This window comes from Manihot esculenta, chromosome 11, assembly GCF_001659605.2.
Source record: "Manihot esculenta cultivar AM560-2 chromosome 11, M.esculenta_v8, whole genome shotgun sequence".
NCBI classification, from domain to species: Eukaryota; Viridiplantae; Streptophyta; class Magnoliopsida; order Malpighiales; family Euphorbiaceae; genus Manihot; species Manihot esculenta.
In genome coordinates this window covers 29,216,748-29,238,390 of record NC_035171.2, presented here as the reverse complement: position 1 = coordinate 29,238,390, position 21,643 = coordinate 29,216,748, and the positions used below count along the sequence as shown (strand labels likewise).

At 37.9% G+C, this 21,643-nt stretch overlaps 1 protein-coding gene across 4 annotated transcripts; it reads right to left on the bottom strand.

Moving 5' to 3' along the window:
* Window positions 1-388: 388 nt before the first annotated feature.
* On the bottom strand, window positions 389-12,422 carry LOC110626898. Of its 4 annotated transcripts, none has more exons than XM_043961977.1 (4): window positions 12,212-12,422; window positions 10,788-11,084; window positions 9,395-9,637; window positions 389-926 (listed from the first exon to the last, which is right to left on the bottom strand). In XM_043961977.1, exons 2-4 carry the CDS (start codon window positions 11,049-11,051, stop codon window positions 627-629), a joined length of 807 nt encoding a protein of 268 aa, XP_043817912.1. In that variant the 5' UTR covers window positions 11,052-11,084; window positions 12,212-12,422; the 3' UTR covers window positions 389-626. The 4 variants fall into 4 exon arrangements, with proteins under 4 accessions (XP_043817912.1, XP_021628756.1, XP_021628758.1 ...); XM_021773064.2 differs by having other exon boundaries at window positions 10,788-11,092; window positions 12,212-12,421; XM_021773066.2 differs by lacking the exon at window positions 12,212-12,422 and adding an exon at window positions 11,641-11,791 and having other exon boundaries at window positions 10,788-11,092.
* Window positions 12,423-21,643: the final 9,221 nt, after the last annotated feature.

Genomic DNA, 21,643 nt, shown 5'->3' with positions numbered 1-21,643 from the left:
ATTAGGTTTCCTAAATTAAGAAGTTTTTTAATTATAACATATCTTTGCCTCGCAGATCAACTGTATTATAAAATTAATTTAAGGTGTTAACAACCAATACAAGTTTTCACATCATACTTAACTTCCTACATGGTGTAATTGCAAAATAACAAAAAAAAAAAAAATAAAAATAGTTATGATGTATTTCCGAAAAGTTGCAAATTTTTTATTTTTAGTTATTTTGACTGCAGAAACAAGCCCACATGCATCATTTACATCTGTGTACATGCTCAAGCGTGTGAACCTTTTGATTTAGTATGGAATTGCTCCATACGAGAAAGAAAAAAAGAAAAAAAGAAAAAAAAAAAAAGACAAATTCATAATTAATCCAAATAACACAATTGCTCACTTGTCAACAAAAAGGAGTCCTTGTATTAATAAAACCATCAAAGGATAAATTATCACCAAGGACTACGCGTAATGGTTTATTTCAAAAAAGTTGTCCTATCAAAACCCACAGAAATTTGATCACCAGCCCAACAATTAAGTTAATATTCCAAATGCTATACAAAACTGCTACATCAAAATCCTTTGCGTCCTAAATTTGCTTCACCGCATACCATTTTGCTGAAATAGCAGGAGTGAAATCACTCATCTGATGCATTTGAAGTCGCATTTGAAGTCGCATTTGAAATCGCATTTGCAATTATCGAGGGCCTGTAGAGTCGCCTGAATTTTTCGGGGCTGTCATACACTGTTGGGGTATTGATGATCTCCTTTTCCAGCCAAAATCTGTCAATCTCCTCCTCCTCCTTCGGAGGCACGAAGAAACTTTTCCACTTGTCCATTACTTTCGTCAGACGAACACTCTTGCTTCCTCCAAAAAGAAACTTGATGAAGTCTTTCCCAAGTCGAGTCATTTCCTCCCCAGTAAGGATGTAAATATACTGCAGTTGCAAACATATAACAAAAAACTGTTAATACACATGGCAATTGACACTATATCTACAGCGAAAGCCAACATAATTCCTTCAGAACTTTTCAGGTGACAGCTCATTTTACCAGCAAGTAATATGTACAGATTTGAAATTTTAACATACGAGATAGTGATACTGAGCATAAGACAAACACCATACCCACATCATACATGAATCAATTGCATGGAGATTCTGTAATCAAGTTGAATTCTGAAACAGGAAATTCAAATTTCTTTCTAGTTTTCTGTATAAACTAGTGGTAATTTCTAAACTGTATCAAGGCCTTATTTGAGTGTACTTTCTTGAAATTATCCTTATAAAGCTAATCCACCCTGTCAGAAATTCCATTTGCCCAAAATTTTGGGCATCACATTTCCACTAACCTCGATACCTTCTTTTTATTCATCTTATTTACCATTTGAATATTAAAGAAAGCTCAACAACAAAACGAGCATCACATTCTATTGATTTACTTCTTTGCAGCTTTTTTTTCCCTTTTTTTTTAAAGGGGTACTGGAGTAGGGAAAAAGAAAACAGCATTAAACCGAACACTGAAGAGCTGAAAAGCCCATGGACAAAGGGATTTTCAAGGGAACAATATCTTTCCTCTACAAAAACAATATATCGTCCCAACGAGAATCATATACAAAACATAACACCATGCATCATATAAAAGGCAACAGAAGCAATTGATTAATTTGAAAGAAAATCTCAATTTGATGAACCTTTTACATCAATTTCTCTTCTAACCATCAAGGGGTGGCACAAAAAAAAGGGTATTCAAATTGTTTTCCTCGAAGTCGGTTATACATTTTTGTTTTCTGCTAAATTGTTGTTTTGCCATTTTGTTTGTATTAACTGTCAACAGAATTCTATTATGTCAAGCCGTGATTACTCCTTGTTTTATCCCCTTTTTGCATTACATATACAAGGGTCTGGAGAATGCATGAGGTAATCAATCAATAGAAAGAATATTCATTCTCTCCTTCATTTTGCTGTCCATCTCTATTTTCTTCTCCCCTCTGTATTTCTATCTTTATCTATTCTCTAACCAGAGTGCTAGTCCTACAGCAGAATGATTACTGGAAATCACATATTATAAGTGAAGAGTGCAAGATCACTAAAAGGAGCCTCTTCAGAGGGCCTCAGTGCAGCAGCTGGGATCAAAGAAATTTTCAAAGCACTTCAAACCAGAATTGAGGAAACGAATGATTCTGGTTTCTAGAGATTAGAAGCCTTTCAATGTGAGAACCTGATACTATTTGAAGAGCTGAGAATGAAGCAAGTAGTGGTGAAGAAAGATGCACAACATTCTCAGTGCAACTTAGAGGAATGGAGAACTGAGAAACAGAAAGCCCTTGCCCTGCTGAACCAGCTAGTGCGGAACTTGAGCAATAACAAGGAATGGCCAGTGCAGAACTTATTCAAGAAACCAGAGGAATACTGCCTACTCTTTGTGAATGGGCGTTGAGAGATGTAAGGGACCACAGTAATTGGGATGTGTAATTGAACACCACTGATTGGAGCAAGTTGCTGCCCAAGGTGGATCTACCAGCGGTTGAAGGAGAGCATCCACATGCATGGCTAACAAAGTGCAAAAGGTATTTTAGAATTTACGATGTTGAGGAGGGTGAGAAAGTTGAGCTAGCATCTCTATTTTTGCTATAGGGAAAACAGAGCTTTGGTTCCAGAACTGGAGTAAGGGTAAGGAGGCTATAGTTTGGGGGGATCTCAAAAAGGTTATTTTTTAGAGACTTGAGGATGCATACTTATGTGCAACAAAAAGATATTACAAAGCTCCTAGGGCTCAATTACCGGATAATTTACAAGAAGAAAACATGAAGGAAAAAAAAAAGTTAATAGTTGTCATCACCAGAATCCTATCAGCACGGATGATGGAGGCGCAAGATTCCTATGTTGCAGATATTGAAGTTTAGAAAATCATTACTACTCTACAATACAACAAATACAATACCTAATGTTTCTATGGGGCAGGTCAACTGACCTTAGAGCGAAAATCTTGTAAGTATGCCATAAATCTGCTGCAGCAGGACATTCAGGAGTTCGAGCTACTTGTCAAAGGGCTGCACAAATTTCTGTTAGATTGGATCTTAAGGTATGAGTGTGACACATGCAGAAGGTGTAAAACTGAATCCTGCTCTTATCTGGTCTCCAACAACCAATCCCTCTACTGGATCAAGCATGGCAAGTTGTACTTCATTGAAAGACTGCCTAGGTCTAAAGGGTATGATTCTATCCTAGTAGTGATTGACAAATTCACTAAGTTTGCACATTTTTTCCCTTGTCCCATCCTTTCTCTGTCATTATAGTAGCTATGTTATTCATTGAAGGAGTTCTTAAGTTGCATGGAATGCAGGAAGTCATCATTCCAGAAAGGGATAAGGTGTTACTGGGTTATTTTGACAAGATCTCCTTAAGTTGCTAGGAACAAAGCTGCATTTTAGACAGATTACCATCCCCAGTTAGATGGTCAATCAGAAAGACTTATTAGGTGCTTGAAGTCTCACTTGAGGTGCATGTGTTTTCACACTCCAAAATCTTGGGAAAATTGGCTAGGTTTGGCAGAATGGTGGTATAGCTCTTCATAAATTAGTGCCATTAATATGACTCCTTGCCAAGCCCTATTCAGCTACAAACCCCGCTTGCCTGTATTAAGAGGTTACTCTTCCTCGGTTACAGTTGTTGAAAATTATCTCCAAACCAGGCGGATCAGCTCACCGTTCCTCAGAATAGAATGAAACAATATGCAGATAAACAAAGAACTGAAAGATCCTTTGATGTGGGTGATTGCTTGTTCCTAAAGCTGTGGCCTCATAGGCAAACCACTATTGCCCTAAAGAGATCCCTCTAACTTACTGCCAATATTATGGATTTATGGGCCATTTCAGATTATAGAGAAGATTGGTGCAGTGGCTTATAGGCTCCAAACTCCCTCCTACACCAAAATAAAATCCACTCTGTTTTTCATGTATCCTTTAAAAAAAATTATAAAAAAAAATGTGAAGAAAAAGAAAATCGGAGACCATATAGTTCCACAAACACCGCTACCAGAAATGCAAGATGTGGAATTCCTTGTCCAGCCTAAGAAAGCAGTGAACCAGAGAACTATCCTCAGAAATGATCAGCACATTTCTCAGTTACTTATCAAATGGAAAAACCTTCCATCTATTGACTCAACTTGGAAAGATTCAGACTTCATCACATCTCAATTTCCAATATTTTTCCATTCTTGGGTTGAAAAATGGTGAAAAGGGTAGAGTATTGTTATGAGAAAACGGTGATGAAAAAAAGGAGAGAGAAGCATAAACTTTGAGAGAAAAATGCTTGATAATTCCCTCAAGTCAATTGGGGTATATATACTACTTACAAGAATACATGCAAGGTAAGAAAATAAATTAATTCTCTAATTATAGTCTAATCATATCCCAATCATATTACCTAATTATGCACACAATCACTACAAATTTAGACTATTTTCAGAAAGTATCTCAACACTCTTCCTCAAGCTGGAGCGTACATGTCATATGCTCTAAATTTGTTACAAATATATTTGATTCATGAACCCCGAAGAGATTTTATGAAAATATCAGCTAGTTGATCATTTGAATTGACAAAGCTAGTACAAATGCATACCGACTCAAGCTTTGGTTAGCATGGAAGGAGGGCCATTACATTGGTTGCATCAAAGGAGTCCTCAGTTAACATGGGCTCATCTATGGGATGAATTAATGGAAAGGTACAGTGACAAAATGTCTGAGAACCCATATGACCACCTAGTGGCACTAAAATAGGTTGGTAGAGTAGGCGAGTATGTCAATGAATTTGTTGCCAAAGCTTCATTGGTGCCCAATGTGACTGACAGACAAAGTTTGGGTTTCTTTTTGAATGGATTGAGGGAAGACATCAGGCTCGTGAAATCGAACAACAACGATCGTTGTCCACTAAGAACAAAGGGGCTGCTTAGGGAAACGAAGGATTGAAGCAGAAAGAGGTTAGTCATGGGTCGGGCCAGAAAACATCGGTCTCTCAAGCTCAAAGGGGACTGTATGGGCCTCAAATGAATTATAAATGGAGTGGGCTGCTGCCAAAGCCACCAGATAATCAGAATCACCCAAATAATAAAGCTCTAGTTTCAACGGGTGGTCTTTCTCGACAACCAAATGTGCCACACTGCCAAAGGATGGATCGACAGTACTCACACTAGGAAGATGAGTTCTCGATTAAAGGAGAGTCTACAAAAATCAAAGGTGATGGAGAACAAAAACTAAAAGCTAATCTCATCGAGGCTCACTTCTCCAAGTTAGAGCTTTCGATGTACTCAGTGACATGATGAAATTTCAAGGCGTAGTAGACGAAAATCATGTGGTGGTTTTCATTGATAGTGGGGCAAATCACACTTTTGTGTCATCTAATTTGGTGCAACAGATGAATTTTTCGATCACTAAGATGCTAACATTCAACGTCAAATTAGGAGATGGTTGTCGAGTATCTTCTTCCAGAATTTGTAAGCGATTACAAATGTAGTTATCTAATTACCGGTGATAGCTGATTGTTATCAATTTCCATTAGGTGGAGTGGTTTTGATTTTGCGTGTAGCTTGGTTAGAAACACCGAGAGAAATTCAAGCAAATTGGCGGATAATGACACTGAAATTTCAATTGAAGATTGAGAGGTGATACTTTTTTGAATTGCTCACCTGTTTCTTTGAGGTCTTTGAAGAAAACAAGGGATGTGGACTATGCAGCTATTTTATGGCCATTAGACACTCAATTGAAGATTGAGAGCATGTAGGAGACCGTACAAGTATGGTCACACTCAAAAGGATGAATTAGAAATATTAGTTAAGGAGATGCTAATAGCAAAAATTATTCGACCGAGTGACAGTCCTTTTCCTACTAGTAAAAAAGAAATATGGGATTTGGCGATTCTACATGGACTATCGTCAACTAAACAAGGCAACAGTACCTAACAAATATCCAATTCCTGTTATACAGGAACTATTGGATGAATTGTATGGCGTGCAGTATTTCACAAAGCTGGATTTAAAATCTTGGTACCATCAAATCCGAGTGGTTGCCCCAGATATCCATAAGACTGCGTTCCGGACTCATTCGTGGCACTACGAATTCATGGTTATGCCTTTCGGATTATTGAATACTCCAGCAACCTTCTAAACAGTGATGAATGATATTTTTAGACCCCATTTGCGAAAGTCAGTTTTGGCAGTTTTCAAAATGATATCCTTACATACAGTAAGGATTGGAGATCCCACCTACAGCATTTGGAGCATGCATTTAGAATCTTACAAGAGCATAAATTTCATGTCAATAGCAAGAAATGCTCTTTTGAAAGATGATCGAGTATCCACTATCTGAGGCATATAATTTCAGAAAACGGAGTAGAGATGAATCCTGGAAAGTATCTGCAATCATAAGATGGCCAATGCCTAAATCAGTTAAAGCTGTAAGGGGATTTTCGGGACTCACTGGATACTATTGCAGATTCATCAAAAGGTATTGACAGATGGCACAACCCTTAACATCTCTACTTAAAAAAGAGCAAAATGGTATATTTCTATGGAACAGAGAGGCACAAGAAGCATTTGATTCTTTGAAGAAGGCAGTAAGTTCCTCACCTGTTTTGTCCATGCCACATTTTCAGCTGCCATTTGTAATTGAGTGTGACGCATCCGGAATTGCGGTAGGGGCAGTTTTGACACAAGAAGGTCAACCATTGCTTTCTTTAGCAAACCAGTGGTAGAAAAATTTTCCGCTCAATTAGCATATGAGAGAGAACTATTGGCCCTAGTCATGGCCATTTAGCACTGGAGGCCATATTTGATTGGACAAAGATTTACTGTTAAAACATATCAACGAAGTTTGCGCTAGGCGCCAGCTATTGCACTAGCAAGCCAGCACTCCTACCCAACAATACTGGATTTCAAAACTGATGGGTATAGTTTTGTGATTGAATATAGAACTGGACAAACAAATGAAATTGCAAATGCTTTATCCCGAGAATGTGGAAATACATGTGGCATCCATACCACAGTTGGGCTGATTGGGAACAAATCAATGGCAAAGTTTTGCAGGATGGTGATCTAAGGAAAATCATTGAAGATTTGCAAGCTGGGTCACAACATGTCAATTTTCTCCTTATTCATGGGAGATTATACCACAAAGGAAGGTTAGTACTACCTGCGAAATCTCCAAGGATAGAGAAATTTATTGTTGAGTTTCACTCAATTGAACAAGAGGGTCATTCAAGAGCCTATCGGACTAATAGACGCTTGGCTTCAAATTTTTATTGAAAATGAATGATGGCGACCATACAAAAATTTGTGGCAGGATGTTTGGTATGTCAAACACACAAGTATGAAACTCAAAGTCCCGCCAGGTTACTGCAGCCTCTACCCATACCAGAGAACATTTGGGAAGATATCTCGATTGATTTTATCTCGGGGCTGCCATGGTCTAAGGGAGCATATTGTATTTTTGTTGTGGTAGATGGATTGTCAATTTTTTGCCACTTTATTCATCTTCGACACCCTTTTACTGCAAAAGGAGTAGCAGAAATTTTTGTTAAGGAAGTTGTGCAGTTGCTTGGGATGCCACGGGCAATCATTAGTGACCGTGATCCTTTGTTTCTTAGTGATTTTTTAAAGAGAGGTTTTCAGATTACAAATGACATAGTTAAAATTCAATACTGCATACCATTCCCAAACAGATGGACAAACTGAAGTTTTAAATTGTTGTTTGGAGACATACTTAAGGTGTTTTTCATCTGAACAACCGTGAGGATGGGCAAAGTGGTTATGCTGGGCAGAGTATGGTTATGTTGGGCAAAATACTGGTATAACACAAGTTTCCAATCAGCCATAAGTAAACCACCATTTGAAATAGTATATGGCCGGCCACCTCCTGTACTCCATCAGTTTCTAACAAGAGAAACAAGAGTAGAAGCTTTTCCACAACATTTTCAGTATAGGGATGAATTTTAAGGCAGCTTAAGTTCAACTTGCTTCGGGTTCAACAGATAATGAAGAAGAGTGCAAAGAAGCATCAACGGGATTTAGAATTTTCTGTTGGTGATCATGTTTTTCTGAAATTAAGACCGAATAGACAGCATTCTGTTGTTACACGGGTGTGTTCTAAGCTGTCTGCCTGCCACTATGGGCCATTTGAAGTGGTAGCAAGAATTGGTGCAGTAGCTTATAAGTTAAAGTTGCCTGCCACTTCAAAAATACATCCCTTTTTCATATTTCTCAACTGAAACAAGCCGTGGGAAGCCATCCTATCTCTACCAGTATACCAACTCACTTAGAAGTTCCAGAAGAAATAGTTGAATCTGAACTGATTTGTCAACAAAGGACAGGTGCTCAAAGACAACCAACGGTTGGTCAAATGGAACGGGAAAGATAAAGAAGAAGCAACATTGATGAATGTGTCTGATTTTCAGGGACAGTTTCCATATTTCAGCCTTGGGACAAGGCTGATCTTCAACAGGGGGATAATGAAAAGGAGAGTGGCCCAAAAACTATGAGTTTAAAGGTATATTCCAGAAGAGCTAAAAGACAAAGCAAGAATTTGACAGCTGCAGGGAATTTGGCAGCATTCTCCATGGAGTCAGGAGAGAATGACAGCTGGCAAGAGTTAGTTATAACTGAGGTACAGCAAACAGCATATAAGGGGGAGCTGGAAAAAGGGAGAGGACCTTTGGTTATCTGTGATTGGGGTTTTCTCTAGGGAGAAGAAGGGCAGGTTACTATAACTTGCAGAGGAGAGTTATTCCTGTTTACGAATTTATAAGCTCTGTTAATCTTTTCTTTGTTTGAAGTATTTGGTTATTTTGGGTTTATTTATTTGCGAAGGAGATAATGTTTGTGACTCAGTGCTATAGTTTTGAATAGTTGCTGAAATCTAAAGAAATCAGTTCTTCTCCCTATTCTGTTCATTTTTCTTTTCTTTCATTCGACTCCTTATTCTACCACAGAATTCTGTTATGTCAAACTGTGATTACTGCTTGTCTTTTTCCCTTTTTGCATTAGATATGCAAGGGTCAGGAGAACGTACGAGGATATCAATCAACCGAAAGAATATTCATTCTTCTCTCATTTTGTTGTCCATCTCTATTTTCTTCTCCCTCATCTATCTCATGACCAGATTGCTAGTCCTAACAATTGTCTTACCAAAAATTGAATCATATATAAAACAAAACGCCATGCATTGTATAGAAGGAAACAGAAGCAATAGATTAATGTGAAAGAAAATTTCAGTTTAACAAACCTCTTACATCAATTTCTCTTCTAATAATCAAGTATAAACTTCAGAACAAGGAAAATATCAGGCAGTGAAATATAGAATAGAGGTCTTTAGCTATTAAACATGCCAGAAGTGGTACAAGGAAGATATTATTACCAGCAAAATAAAGCCCATGGTAGCTAAGATTACTTGCAGTGTTTCATCCATGATTCCTGCAAGGCCTTCATCATCAGATCCTCCAAAGCCATCCCCACTTCCACCACCACCACCACGAGGTGGATTTTTCCCACTTCCTCCATCATAAAATTCTTGTTTTTCAATCTGCTGCCGCAACATATCTTCTACTGACTGTCCCTTAAAATTTCCCATGACCTTCTCAAAGGGATTCCATGGAGAACCCTAAAATATTCCATTCAAGAAATAAAATGTCATTGAAGAGTACATATTGGAAGATTTTTTTTGGGATAACAGATTTGAATGCATCTAATCCCTTCATAATGATCATGACATCGTCTACGGAACTAAATGCCTCAATGCTTAATTGCTGCCACATGCAATGACATTAAAAACATTATCGGCAGCAAAAATTAAGATCAGTGGTGTATTGCAACAGTCTTTAAAATATGGTTTGTTTAGTGAATCGGATAAGTTATGTTTAGGACCAACATCTTTAAGTGTGAACCTCTCAGGTAGCAAGTCCCAAACTAGGAGAAAGGCATCTTGATTTACAAAAGACATCCAACTCAATACTTCCTCATAGTTAGGGCCATTCACAAGTTTGTTCTGATTGATTTCAGAAGAAATTCAAATAAAACAACCAAGATTGTTGTCCCTAGAATACACTGGATTGAATTTAAAAATAAAAAAGGCTGAAACAAACAGCATTTGGGTCTGGTTAACCTTTTGAATTTTTGGATAATTTCCAATATTAGATTTTGACACACAAACACAAATTTTTTATAATTACAAATTCATTATAGGTTAATCTCAGATAAAGCCAAGATGAGATTTGAAAAATGTCAAATGGATCTGAAGAAATTTGAATGTAAATGGCTTTATCAATTTTTACACTATATCAAGCTGGATATATTAATTTAAAAAAAAAAAAAGTGATGCAACGAAAGAATTTTGGTTAGATCTTTAAGATTTAGCGAACAAACCTTTATTCATGCAAATTACAACAGAATTAATTCAAAAGCAAAATAAAACCTCCCCTTTCACCTCTGTCGATTTTATTCCCAATCTCAGTGCCACTGGTGGAAAGAAATAGCTAGAAGAGATGCATTCAATATGTTCAGTACTAAGGCTTACTGTGTTGAGATCCAGAGAGTAAATAAAAGGTTTCAAGAAGACGGTTAAAGGTCATAATCTTATATCAACTATTGACACAAATTCATTTAGAGGACTTAATCTAATATCATTATAGTTGCAAATTTGCCATCCATTTGATGAATAACAAAGGCAAAATGCCACATATCCTTTTAGAACCAATCATTATTAGCAGTAGGCATACCTAAATATATAGGAAGTCAGAAGAGAGAACTCTTACCCCACTGTCCCTTTCAGACTTATCTTTGCCACCAAGCAAGCAAACAGGTGTCAGTTGCTTGTACTTCAGTGCAGTTTCCTGTTGTTGGTGTTTCAATACAAGTCCATATGGGAGGAATACTGGAGCAATTTTTACAGATAATGTAGGGAAACGCTTAACACCAACTGGTAAGACAGGGAGCATCCGAGGTTTTTGGTGTGATTGAGATGTATATGAGACATGAAAACAAGGTCTGGAGGGACTTGCACGAACACAAGTTGCCATCTGAGAGGTGTCTGGTTACCCACACATCAAAATCTGAAACCCTACATTTTGATGCTCAAGCATTAATGAATAACTCAAAATTAATAAAAAAATGCTGAAACTCCAATCTCTTTTCTGAATTCCAAAAACCCTACGTTTTCATGCTCTGATCATAAATAAATAACTCAAACCGAAAACAAAAATGTTGAAACTTCACGATTTCTGAATATCTCATTGAAGTCACCAAAATTGCAAAACAACCAGCATCCATGTTTCATTTGTAGATATGACCCCATTTAGACAATAAAATAGCAGTTCAATCATTTCCACAGAATTAAGTCCAAGAATTTATGGGCGCCTGGAGAAGAAGAAATTGTTCAATACTTTGAATAGGTTGCATTGCATTTATAAGAATCCACGAAACACAGATAAAATTACAAGCTAATCATTAGCTAAAATACAATATTTTATTGCCTATAAAAGAAAGAAATTGTTCCAATACTACTAACATAATTTCCCAATATTTACGTAAATATGAATTTCTAGGCTAACAATGAAATGAGAGAAGTGCAGAGAATCCACGACGAAAAAGAAAGGCGCGCGAGCTCACCGGTATATTCTAAACCGTCGGTTTGCCCGCCGGCCGTCACGCTTATGTTATTTATGCGGAGATGATAGAAGAGTAGTTCTAGATAGGGGCGTGCCCTCCGTAAATAACCAAAAATCATTAAAACTACAAAACAAACCGAACCGAAGTTTTTTAGGAAACCGAACCGATCCGTACTGATTCGGTTCGAAACCGTTCGGTTCAGTCATACGCAACACTGTAACCGAAAAATAATATAACAAATGGAAGAGAATTCACGGTGCTTAGGATTTGAATCAAAATCAAACAAAATGAAAACAGATCAAATTTGAAAACACAATTAAAAAACTTGAAGAATAACAGAATCTAATTCCGGAGCAATGTAAACGAGGGTTTGGGGTTGAGAACACTGAATTTCAGTTAATAAGAATCAAAATCCAGCATTCAAAACATATCCTCAATTAATCAGTTGGCCAGAAGCGATTCCAAGTTACTCAGACTCACAAATCAACACATCAAAGCTGAACTAAAATGAGATTGGAGGCAAGCAAATGGTAGCTTCAAATCCACAAACGCCGAACAATAGAAACCTCACCCTTTTAGAAGTCAGCCGATAAGCAGGAGGAGATGAGAGGATAAAAGTAAGCCCTTCAACCTTCAGCGCAGACGAAAAAGCGAGGGCCAGCGGGAATGAGAGAGCAGAAGTCAAGATGAACGTTTGGGTCGAGAACTTGAAGCAGCGTCGATGTTGTGCGATGAGAAGAATAAAGGGGAACGAAGGAGCACCACGGGGCAGGGAAGAGGAACGACGAATGTTAGGGTCAGGATTTATTATATACTTGGGTTAAACGGCGACGTATTTTAAGTAATTCGGTTCGGTTTGATTATTAGTTTATAAAAGAAGGCGAACCGAATTTTTAAATCGAATTGGTTTGATTGATTTTTTTTAATCTAACCGAAACTGCTCCCGCTTTTTCTAGTTGCTGCCAGAATAAGACATCAGAGTGTGAGATGACAGCCCAGTTGACGGCATAGAGGCGGTTTAAAAGGAAATGGGCCTGTTTCGGTTCGCCTGCTTGAAATCAGATTCTTCCGTTGTTGGGCAAATTTTCCAAAAAAAGGTTATAAAAGTCAAAACTTATAAAAGCCTTCCATCTAATTTGATAAGATATTTTAAAAAATAAAAATAAAAACGTGACCTAATCTTTTTTTTTTAATAAAATTATGTATTTCTAACTTAATATATTGAAATTAAATTATATTTATACATAATTAATCATTAAAATTATTAAAGAAATAAAATATTTCTGTTAAATATTTCTGTTAATTATTAAAGAAATAAAATATTTCTGTTAATCATTAAATTATGTATTTCTAACTTTACTCATTCATTTTTTATGATTACTTGAAAAAATTATTGTTCTCACAAATGAGCCGCCTAATGCTTAATTATTTTGATTATCATCACTAGGGTTTTATTTTGCTCTTTAGCAATACTTAGGATTAATATGTTTTTTTTTTCTATTGATGGTTGCACAATTAATTAAAATTAATATAGAAAAAAAAATAAAAATTAAGCTCACATAATCCATTAATAAAGCATGCCTTGCATGCTTCTACGGATACTCTTCTTGATGTTTATAAATTGGACTTGTTTGACCTTGTAAAAATATATAGAGGCCTATTATGACTTATGTCCAATTTTTCATATGATCATTAATATGTTAATTTTTTACCCTAATCTCTTTATATTCATAATTTTCATACATTTTCTCTTTTGGAATTATTTTTGCATATTTATATATATAACCACTTAGATAAATGAACAAAATTTTAAAAAAATTAAAACATTTTTTTATTTTAAAAAATAAAAATAAAAAATCGATAAAGATATCAACTACCACCTAAATTTTTATTTATTTATTATTAATATATATTAATTTTCCATTTTGTTAGATTTTTTCTTTAAAAAAAAAAAAAATTGGCTTCAAATGCTTGAATTCTATAGTTGATTAGAGTTTACATGTCATTTAAAACGGCTCGACCCAAATTGGTCCAAATAACTTTTGAATCTATTTTCTACTTGATCCAAAATGATTAATTCAAATTATTTAGTAGTTTTGTGCTACCTTATTATATACAATTTGAAATTACCGTAATTCGCCGATGTGAGACGGAATCCACAAGTTAGCAGCTAATCGTCACACATTCGGTCCCGCTAAATTTGCGACCTCCTCATCGCAACCGAATCCAATATTGATTAGCTAATATCTCAGTGATAGGTCCCAGTCAAAACTTTAAAAGAAAAGACAAGGAAATATTGAGAAACAATGAGTTGTATAATTTTTTTGATTGATATCCCCGTAGCAGTACAGCAAGCTTCTTATAAAATAGAACTTAACAGCTAGTCCTATTCCAACGCTACTAACAACCCATATTCCCAAATATCAGCAAAGAATATTTTAGCCAGATAGTGTAGTTGACTTATTCTAAGCACAAAAAGAATAATTCAATAATTAATAAATAATTAGCAGCAGCAGCAATCAGTTCAATGAAGTCAACTCCGATATTTTCTATTTGGCACAGGCAACCTCTTGGACCTTCTGGGTTTATCAATACTACCCCCATTAGCTTGAACCTTGTCCTCAAGGTTTATAGAAGAGAAACGCTCAAACAGAGCAGCAGTATTCTCCCAAGTAGCGTCCTCTACTGGCAAATCTTTCCACTGAACAAGACTTTCTTCCACAAAACGGGAACCTTGTTTAATCCACTTGGTATCAAGAATCCCATATGGTTCCAAAAGAACATCACCATCATCATTGAATGTAGGCAAATTTGTTGAAATGGGAACTTTCCCCTGCTTGCCAATATATTTTTTAAGTAACGAAATGTGAAAGACTGGATGAATTCTGGAACTCGCAGGAAGTTGTAAGCGATAAGCGACTTTGCCAAGTTTAGCCAATATCAAATAAGGCCCATAGTAGCGACTGGCCAGCTTTTGAAATGCCCTTCGAGCAACAGAATGTTGTCGGTATGGCTGTAATTTCAAGTAAACCCAGTCGCCCACTTGAAATTCAACTTCTTTCCGGTGTTTATCAGCCCGTTGTTTCATCTGGTTGACTGAACGGGACAAGTTAAGCTTGAGCTGTTCAAGGATTTCATCTCTTGTGGTTAACATGTTATCTGCTTCCTGAATAGCAGTTGTGCCTGCTTCATACCGTGGAATGGTGGGTGGAGCCCTGCCATATAAAGCAACAAATGGGGACATTCCAATAGAACTATGGTAAGAAGTATTATACCAGAATTTTGCCCATGGAAGAAAAAGGCTCCATCGTCGTGGTTGCTGGGAGGAAAAACAACGTAGATACTGTTCAAGGCACCTGTTAACAACTTCGGATTGGCCGTCTGTTTCAGGATGGTAGGAGGAACTCATGTGAAGCTTGGTCCCAGAAAGTTTGAAAAATTCACGCCAAAAATGGCTAATGAAAACAGGATCCCGATCACTAATAATTGTCTTTGGCATGCCATGGAGTTTAACAACTCCATCAACAAACTTCTCAGCCACAGTTTTAGCAGTAAATGGGTGAGTTAAACTGAGAAAATGAGCGTATTTGCTCAAACGGTCTACCACCACCAGAACCACATTTTTACCATAGGAAGAGGGAAGCCCTTCGACGAAATCCATTATTATATCATCCCAAACTTGATGAGGAATCGACAATGGCTGTAGCAGTCCAGCTGGAAAAGCGGTAGCAGTTTTATTGGCTTGGCAAACTGAGCAGGAAGCTATATAATCACGAACAGATTTTGGCAAGGAAGGCCAATAAAATTGTGCAGCGATCCTTTTGTATGTCCGCAAAACACCAGAATGACCACCACTGGGGGAATCATGAAATTCCTGTAAGAGCTGAACAATTAAATCTGAGTCAGGAGGAATTACAACACGATTCTTATAAAGAATCAAACTCGCTCGCCAGAGATAAGGTTTGCCTGGGTCATCCGTAGCCAATTTCCCAATCCGAATCAGGTAGGGATGAGTGATTGTTGCAAGCCGCAGTGAGTCCCACAGGGAAGTGTCCGAGCTAAAAAGTGCATCAAGGCTAGGACTGCCTGCGATTCTGGATAAAGCATCAGCGGCATTATTTTCCCGCCCTGGTTTGTACCGGATTTCATAGTCATATCCCAACAATTTTGAAACCCACTTCTGCTGCTCAGGGGTAACAATTTGTTGATCCAACAAGTATTTAAGGCTCCGCTGATCTGTCTGAATAATAAAGCGACGGCCCAACAAGTACGGTCTCCATGTGCGGATTGCATGAACAATTGCGAACATCTCCTTAGCATAGGTGGACCAGGACCGCTTAGTAACTCCCAAAGTCTTGCTCATAAAGGCTATTGGCCGGCCTTGTTGAGATAGAACTGCCCCAATGCCTTTGTCTGAAGCATCTGTGGAGATAATAAACTCATCATTGAAATTTGGCATAGCAAGAGTCGGGGTAGAGGACATGGCTTTCTTCAAATTTGAAAAAGCTTGTTCAGCATCATTAGACCAGGCAAATCTTCCTTTCTTAAGTAAATCTGTCAAAGGCCGAGCAATCAAGCCGTAGTTTTGGACAAATTTCCTGTAATAGCCAGTAAGTCCTAAAAACCCACGTAAATCAGAAACATTAGTAGGTGTAGGCCAATCAAGCATGGCTTTTATTTTCCCTTGATCCACCAATGCCCCTTCAGAAGAAACAATATGCCCCAAATACTGAATTTGTTGCTGCCCAAATGCACATTTACTGATTTTGATGAAAAATTTATGTTGCCGCAATATTTCAAAAGCTAATTTAACATGTTCAAGATGCATGGTCCAATTGGGGCTATAAATTAAGATGTCATCAAAAAATACTAGCACAAATTTACGTAAATAGGGTCGAAAAACAGAATTCATTAAAGCTTGAAAAGTGGATGGAGCATTACACAGTCCAAAGGGCATAACCAGGTATTCATAGTGGCCGTTATGGGTACGAAATGCTGTTTTATATATGTCATCGGGATGGATCCGTACCTGATAGAACCCTGCCCGAAGGTCTATTTTGGTAAAGTAGACAGCCCCATGAAGTTCATCTATCATATCATCAATTGTGGGTATGGGAAATCTATCTTTTATAGTTACAGTGTTTAGGGCTCTATAATCTGTACAGAATCGCCAAGACCCGTCTTTTTTCTTTACTAGTAACAAAGGAGAAGAAAAAGGACTTGTGCTAGTCTGAATTAGCCTCAATTTAAGCATGTCATGAACTTGTTTCTCAATTTCAGCTTTTTGAAAATTTGCGTACCTGTATGGCCGGACATTAACAGGGTCTGTTCCCTCCTTCAAAATAATGCGATGGTTGATATCTCTTTCAGGTGGCAGCTCAGTAGGGTGTTGATAGATATCTGCATATTGATTGAGCAACTGAAGCATATCCGGGTGAACCCCCGTTGGTGGAAGTTCTTGCTGTAACTGAAAACAAACTGCAAATATGGAGTATCCCTGTCTTAATTCCTTCGCCATTTTTTTTTTGAGGAATACTGTTGTATAAGTGGACTGTTGATTCCCTTGAGACATTGATACCTTCCACCCCAATTGAATTTCATAGTAAGGTTTTTCCAGTTGCAGTTCACATCTCCAAGTCGTTCGAGCCATTGGATGCCTAACACCATATCCAATCCCATCAGAGGTAAAGAATACAAAGTAATATCAAAGGAAATACCTTGAACATCAATAGTTGTTTGTTCAAATTTCGTCGTGCACGGAAGGTGACCTCCATTGGCGACTTTCACTCTACTGCATTTAATTTGAGTTGCTGGTAATTTAAGGGATTCTGCCAGTTTCTCATTTATGAAATTATGGGTAGAGCCATTGTCAATGAGAGCAATCATCACCGTTGATCCCATGGTTATCCGTACTCGCATAGTTTGAGCAGTCGACCAACCATTGAGAGCATGAAGGGAAATTTCCAGTTCATCCTCACCTTCGTCATCGTCGTCCTCTGTACCACCATCTAATAGAAGTAGCTGAGGTTTTGCACACCTGTGCCTTGGAATGAATTTTGCGTCACAGTTAAAGAGAGTCCAGCAGATCGTCGCTTTTGCATCTCTTCCCATGAGAGACGCTTGACTGGCGGCGTAGCCTTATCTTTGGTCGGGGAAAGAGGATTCGACGAACTAAATGTTCGAAAAGGTTTTTTCTGCCGCTGTAATTGTTCATCACGCATCCGGGCATAATTAATTGCGTCTTTAAGCATCTTGGGTTTAAACATCCGAATCCCGTCCGAAATCTCTGTTTTGAGTCCGCCCATGAATGTTCCCACAAGGGCTTTCTGTGTCCACCCCTTCACTTTGTTACCCAACCGTTCAAATTCGCGTTGGTAGTCTCTCAGTGAACCGACCTGTCGAATCTTAGATAAGGATTCGTCAAAATCGTCACAGTCAGTAGGTCCAAAACGGGACCATAGTTCTTCAACAAAAACCTCCCAGGTGACCTCTTTATCTTCCTCTCGATACGTTCGTTTCAGCCACCTCCACCACTGATTAGCTTCCCCTTGGAGATGGTAAGAAGCTAAATATACCTTTTCTGAAGGATCAGTTTTCTGGTAGTCGAAGAACTGATCGACTTTGGTCATCCATTCTGTCGGGTCATCGCCAGAAAATTTGGGAAACTCGATTTTTGCGAGTTTGGAAGCAAAAATCGGCATACCTCCTTCCCGTGACTCCTCATTGTTAGATCGAGTTTGGCTATGATCACCCACACTGCTAACTCCCTCTTTATTAGAGACTGCTATATCAGAAAATCTTGTGATAGCCGCTTCAATCTGCTGTAACTTCGAGGAAAGCCCCTTGTCTAAATTGCTAATAGTAGTTTGGAGCTTACCCATGGTGTCATTAAGTGTTTCCACAGCGGCCTCCAGATTTTCAATTCGTTCCTTGTTTGATGCCATGAGGCAAAGAAAGGGGAAAGAGGGAAAAGAAAAAATAAATAAATAAATAATTTAGGAAGGGAAAAGGAAGCTCTGATACCAATTGATAGGTCCCAGTCAAAGCTTTAAAAGAAAAGACAAGGAAATATTGAGAAACAATTAGTTGTATAATTTTTTTGATTGATATCCCCCGTAGCAGTACAGCAAGCTTCTTATAAAATAGAACTTAACAGCTAGTCCTATTCCAACGCTACTAACAACCCATATTTCCAAATATCAGCAAAGAATATTTTAGCCAGATAGTGTAGCTGACTTATTCTAAGCACAAAAAGAATTATTCAATAATTAATAAATAATTAGCAGCAGCAGCAATCAGTTCAATGAAGTCAACTCCGATATTTTCTATTTGGCACAGGCAACCTCTTGGACCTTCTGGGTTTATCACTCAGACGGCTCCACCTCGACTCACACTGGTAGCCCTTTCCTTAGAGGTCCATTAGTTCCGTACAATTTGTTTGATCTAGAGTGGCGACTCTGATATCAATAGAAACAGTCCGACCCAAACTGGATAAATAACTTTTGAAACTATTTTCTATTTGGACCAAAATAGTTAACGCAAGTTATTTAACAGTAATCCGTCGATGTGAGACGGAATCCACAAGCTAGCAGCTAACCGTTACATTCTTTTCCAAACAAAGGATTTTGAAATGCTATTTATTTAAGTTTCAAACTATAATAAAGATTTGATTAACTAATCATCAAACTGAATACCAGATCAAATAGATACTCTAACCCTTATAAAAAGTTATCAAATTCTCCATTTTTTCTCATTCTTTCTTTTTAGATTTCTAGTACCTGCTGCTGGTGAAATTTAATTTACCTTTTTTACTTATCAGAAAGTAAGAATGAAAACACAATGTGTTATTCTGCTAATTGTCTTTCTTTGCTCGGCTGTATTTCCCCAAAGTTTAAGTCGACCATGGTTGGAAGGGGTAGAAGATGACGAACTTCAACATTTTGCTCTTCCACCTATTTTTCATGATCTTAAAATTGCAAAATGTGTAGAAGATTTTCAAGGCGAAAAGAAGTGTGTTGGTGAAATTTTTTCATCAATTTGGAATCACAAAATTACAATTGATCCAGGATGCTGCAACTTAGTTGATAAAGTAAACGAAGATTGCGCAAGGACTGTCTTTGTTGGCTTCACCCATTCCTTTTTTACAATTGTTTTGAAAAATTATTGCTCTAGCAAATGAACTGTCTAATGCTTGATTATTGCAGTTATAATCAATAGGGTTCTAGGATTAATAGGCTTTTGTTCTATTGATCATTGAAGATTAGCATTTCTTGATTTGGTTAGGGTGTTTGTTTGGCAGGTTCATCATAAATATTAATAAAGATTTTTTTTTTAAGTATTGAATTTCGTTTATATTTGTATATATAGTCAAAAAAACTTTTATTTTTTCTTTTTATCAATTTGCTTAATTTCTAGAATTAAGCACTGCTCTAGAATTACTGAGAAGGTTCCAAATACTGTTCTAAAGCATGTCTTGCATGCTTCTACTTTAGCTAGATAATTCTGTTAAATACTTAGTTAAGGAATAAGGATACCCTTCTTGATGTGTATAAATAAAGCTGTAAACTTTGTCTTCAATATATGAAAAAGTTCAATTCTTTTTTTCTACTAATCTCAACGGTGTATTTGGCTGAATTTTTAGGACTTGTTTGACCCTTGTAAAAATATATAGGGGGCTATTTGGACTTATTTGAAATTTTTCATATGATCATTAATGATGATCTGAGATCCAATAGAATAGGGTTTTACAAGGGTTTTGGTATTGAGAAAATAAAACTTAAACTTTCTGGGGAGGGGGTTCCCCTTTTATCCATTTCGCTATGCTTGTTGGTGACGTGTAAAGGCCTTTCCATGATTGGGACACGCGTCTCTGACATACAGATTCGGGCGTACGAGGGTATCAGCCGCCTGCTCCATGCGTAACAACCTCTGATTCTCCTCGTGCGTACGCTCGAACGGATCTGCTAGGTTGTCTGAATATGGCTCTGGAAACTGGGCTGGGCCGAGAGTCGGGCCGGACGCTGAACCTGAGTGGAGAGGGCCTGTTGGTCGCAGGCTGGGCCGATCCGAATGAAGAAGCTTGGTTAAGCCCGGCCTTGCGGATTGAATGAGCCAAGCTTGTTGTGCATATCAGGTGTGTGGGCCTCTACGTTATGGGCCTTTGGCTGCGGTCAAGCCCCTGATCTGGGGTGAAGAAATCCAGCGGTCATCAATTGCCCCTTCACCTTCTCGGTAGTTATTGCTCCTACTGCCGAGGGGGTGAATATCAAGAACCATTATGACCGTGCCTGTTTGGGTTCAGGTGCCTTAATAACATCCTTTCATCTTTCTGTCATTGTGTCGTTTCCGAATCCTATCTGCTCTTTCCCCTTTCTGGCTTTTCTCCATTCTTCGCGTTCTTTGTTGTCTTTGCTTTTCTGTCATCATTATCTGGACATGTCCTTTCTTTCCTTTTCCATGACTATCTTTTAAAATCCTGACGCCATTAGCTTAGAGTCTAGCATAGCTCTGCCCCGTGCTAAGACTTCAGACTCTGGGTATATATCAACGCTAACTTTTCTTCATTCTCAAATCCTCTGTTGGAACAAGAGGTTCTTCCTTTCCGTTTCTCCGTCTGCTTCTTTCTTCTAGCAAGATTATTCTGTTTTATCTGCAAAGGATCCATTTAACACTTTCTTCAAACGGAATGAGGTGAGCTTGAGTTTGTATTGCTTTGTTGCCCCAGGGGTTTGTTTCAGTCTTGCTTTTATCATCTTGATGGAGAATTGTTGCTGACTTGTCTCTGTATTGAAACTTTTTGCAGTACCTGAGATAAGAATGGGTCAGTTCAACATTCTTGCAAATTTGATGTTACCTCTAAGGAGTCTGGACGGTGCTTTGGAGATCCTTCTGGTAGGGCGGCCGATGGGTGGGACTATTCGGCAAGCTGCTGAGACTGTTTTACCCAGGTCGTTTGGCCGACCTCCTCCTCAGTTTGCTGTCCGAGCTCCCAAGAGGTTCTGGG

Excerpts from the sequence above, each read along its gene's own strand:
- LOC110626898 (XM_043961977.1), bottom strand. The coding sequence starts at position 11,051 with ATGGCAACTTGTGTTCGTGCAAGTCCCTCCAGACCTTGTTTTCATGTC. Across the intron at positions 9,638-10,787 it reads AGTCTGAAAGGGACAGTGGG|GGTTCTCCATGGAATCCCTT; the intron begins GTAAGAGTTCTC and ends GGAATATTTTAG. Across the intron at positions 927-9,394 it reads CCATGGGCTTTATTTTGCTG|TATATTTACATCCTTACTGG; the intron begins GTAATAATATCT and ends TTGCAACTGCAG.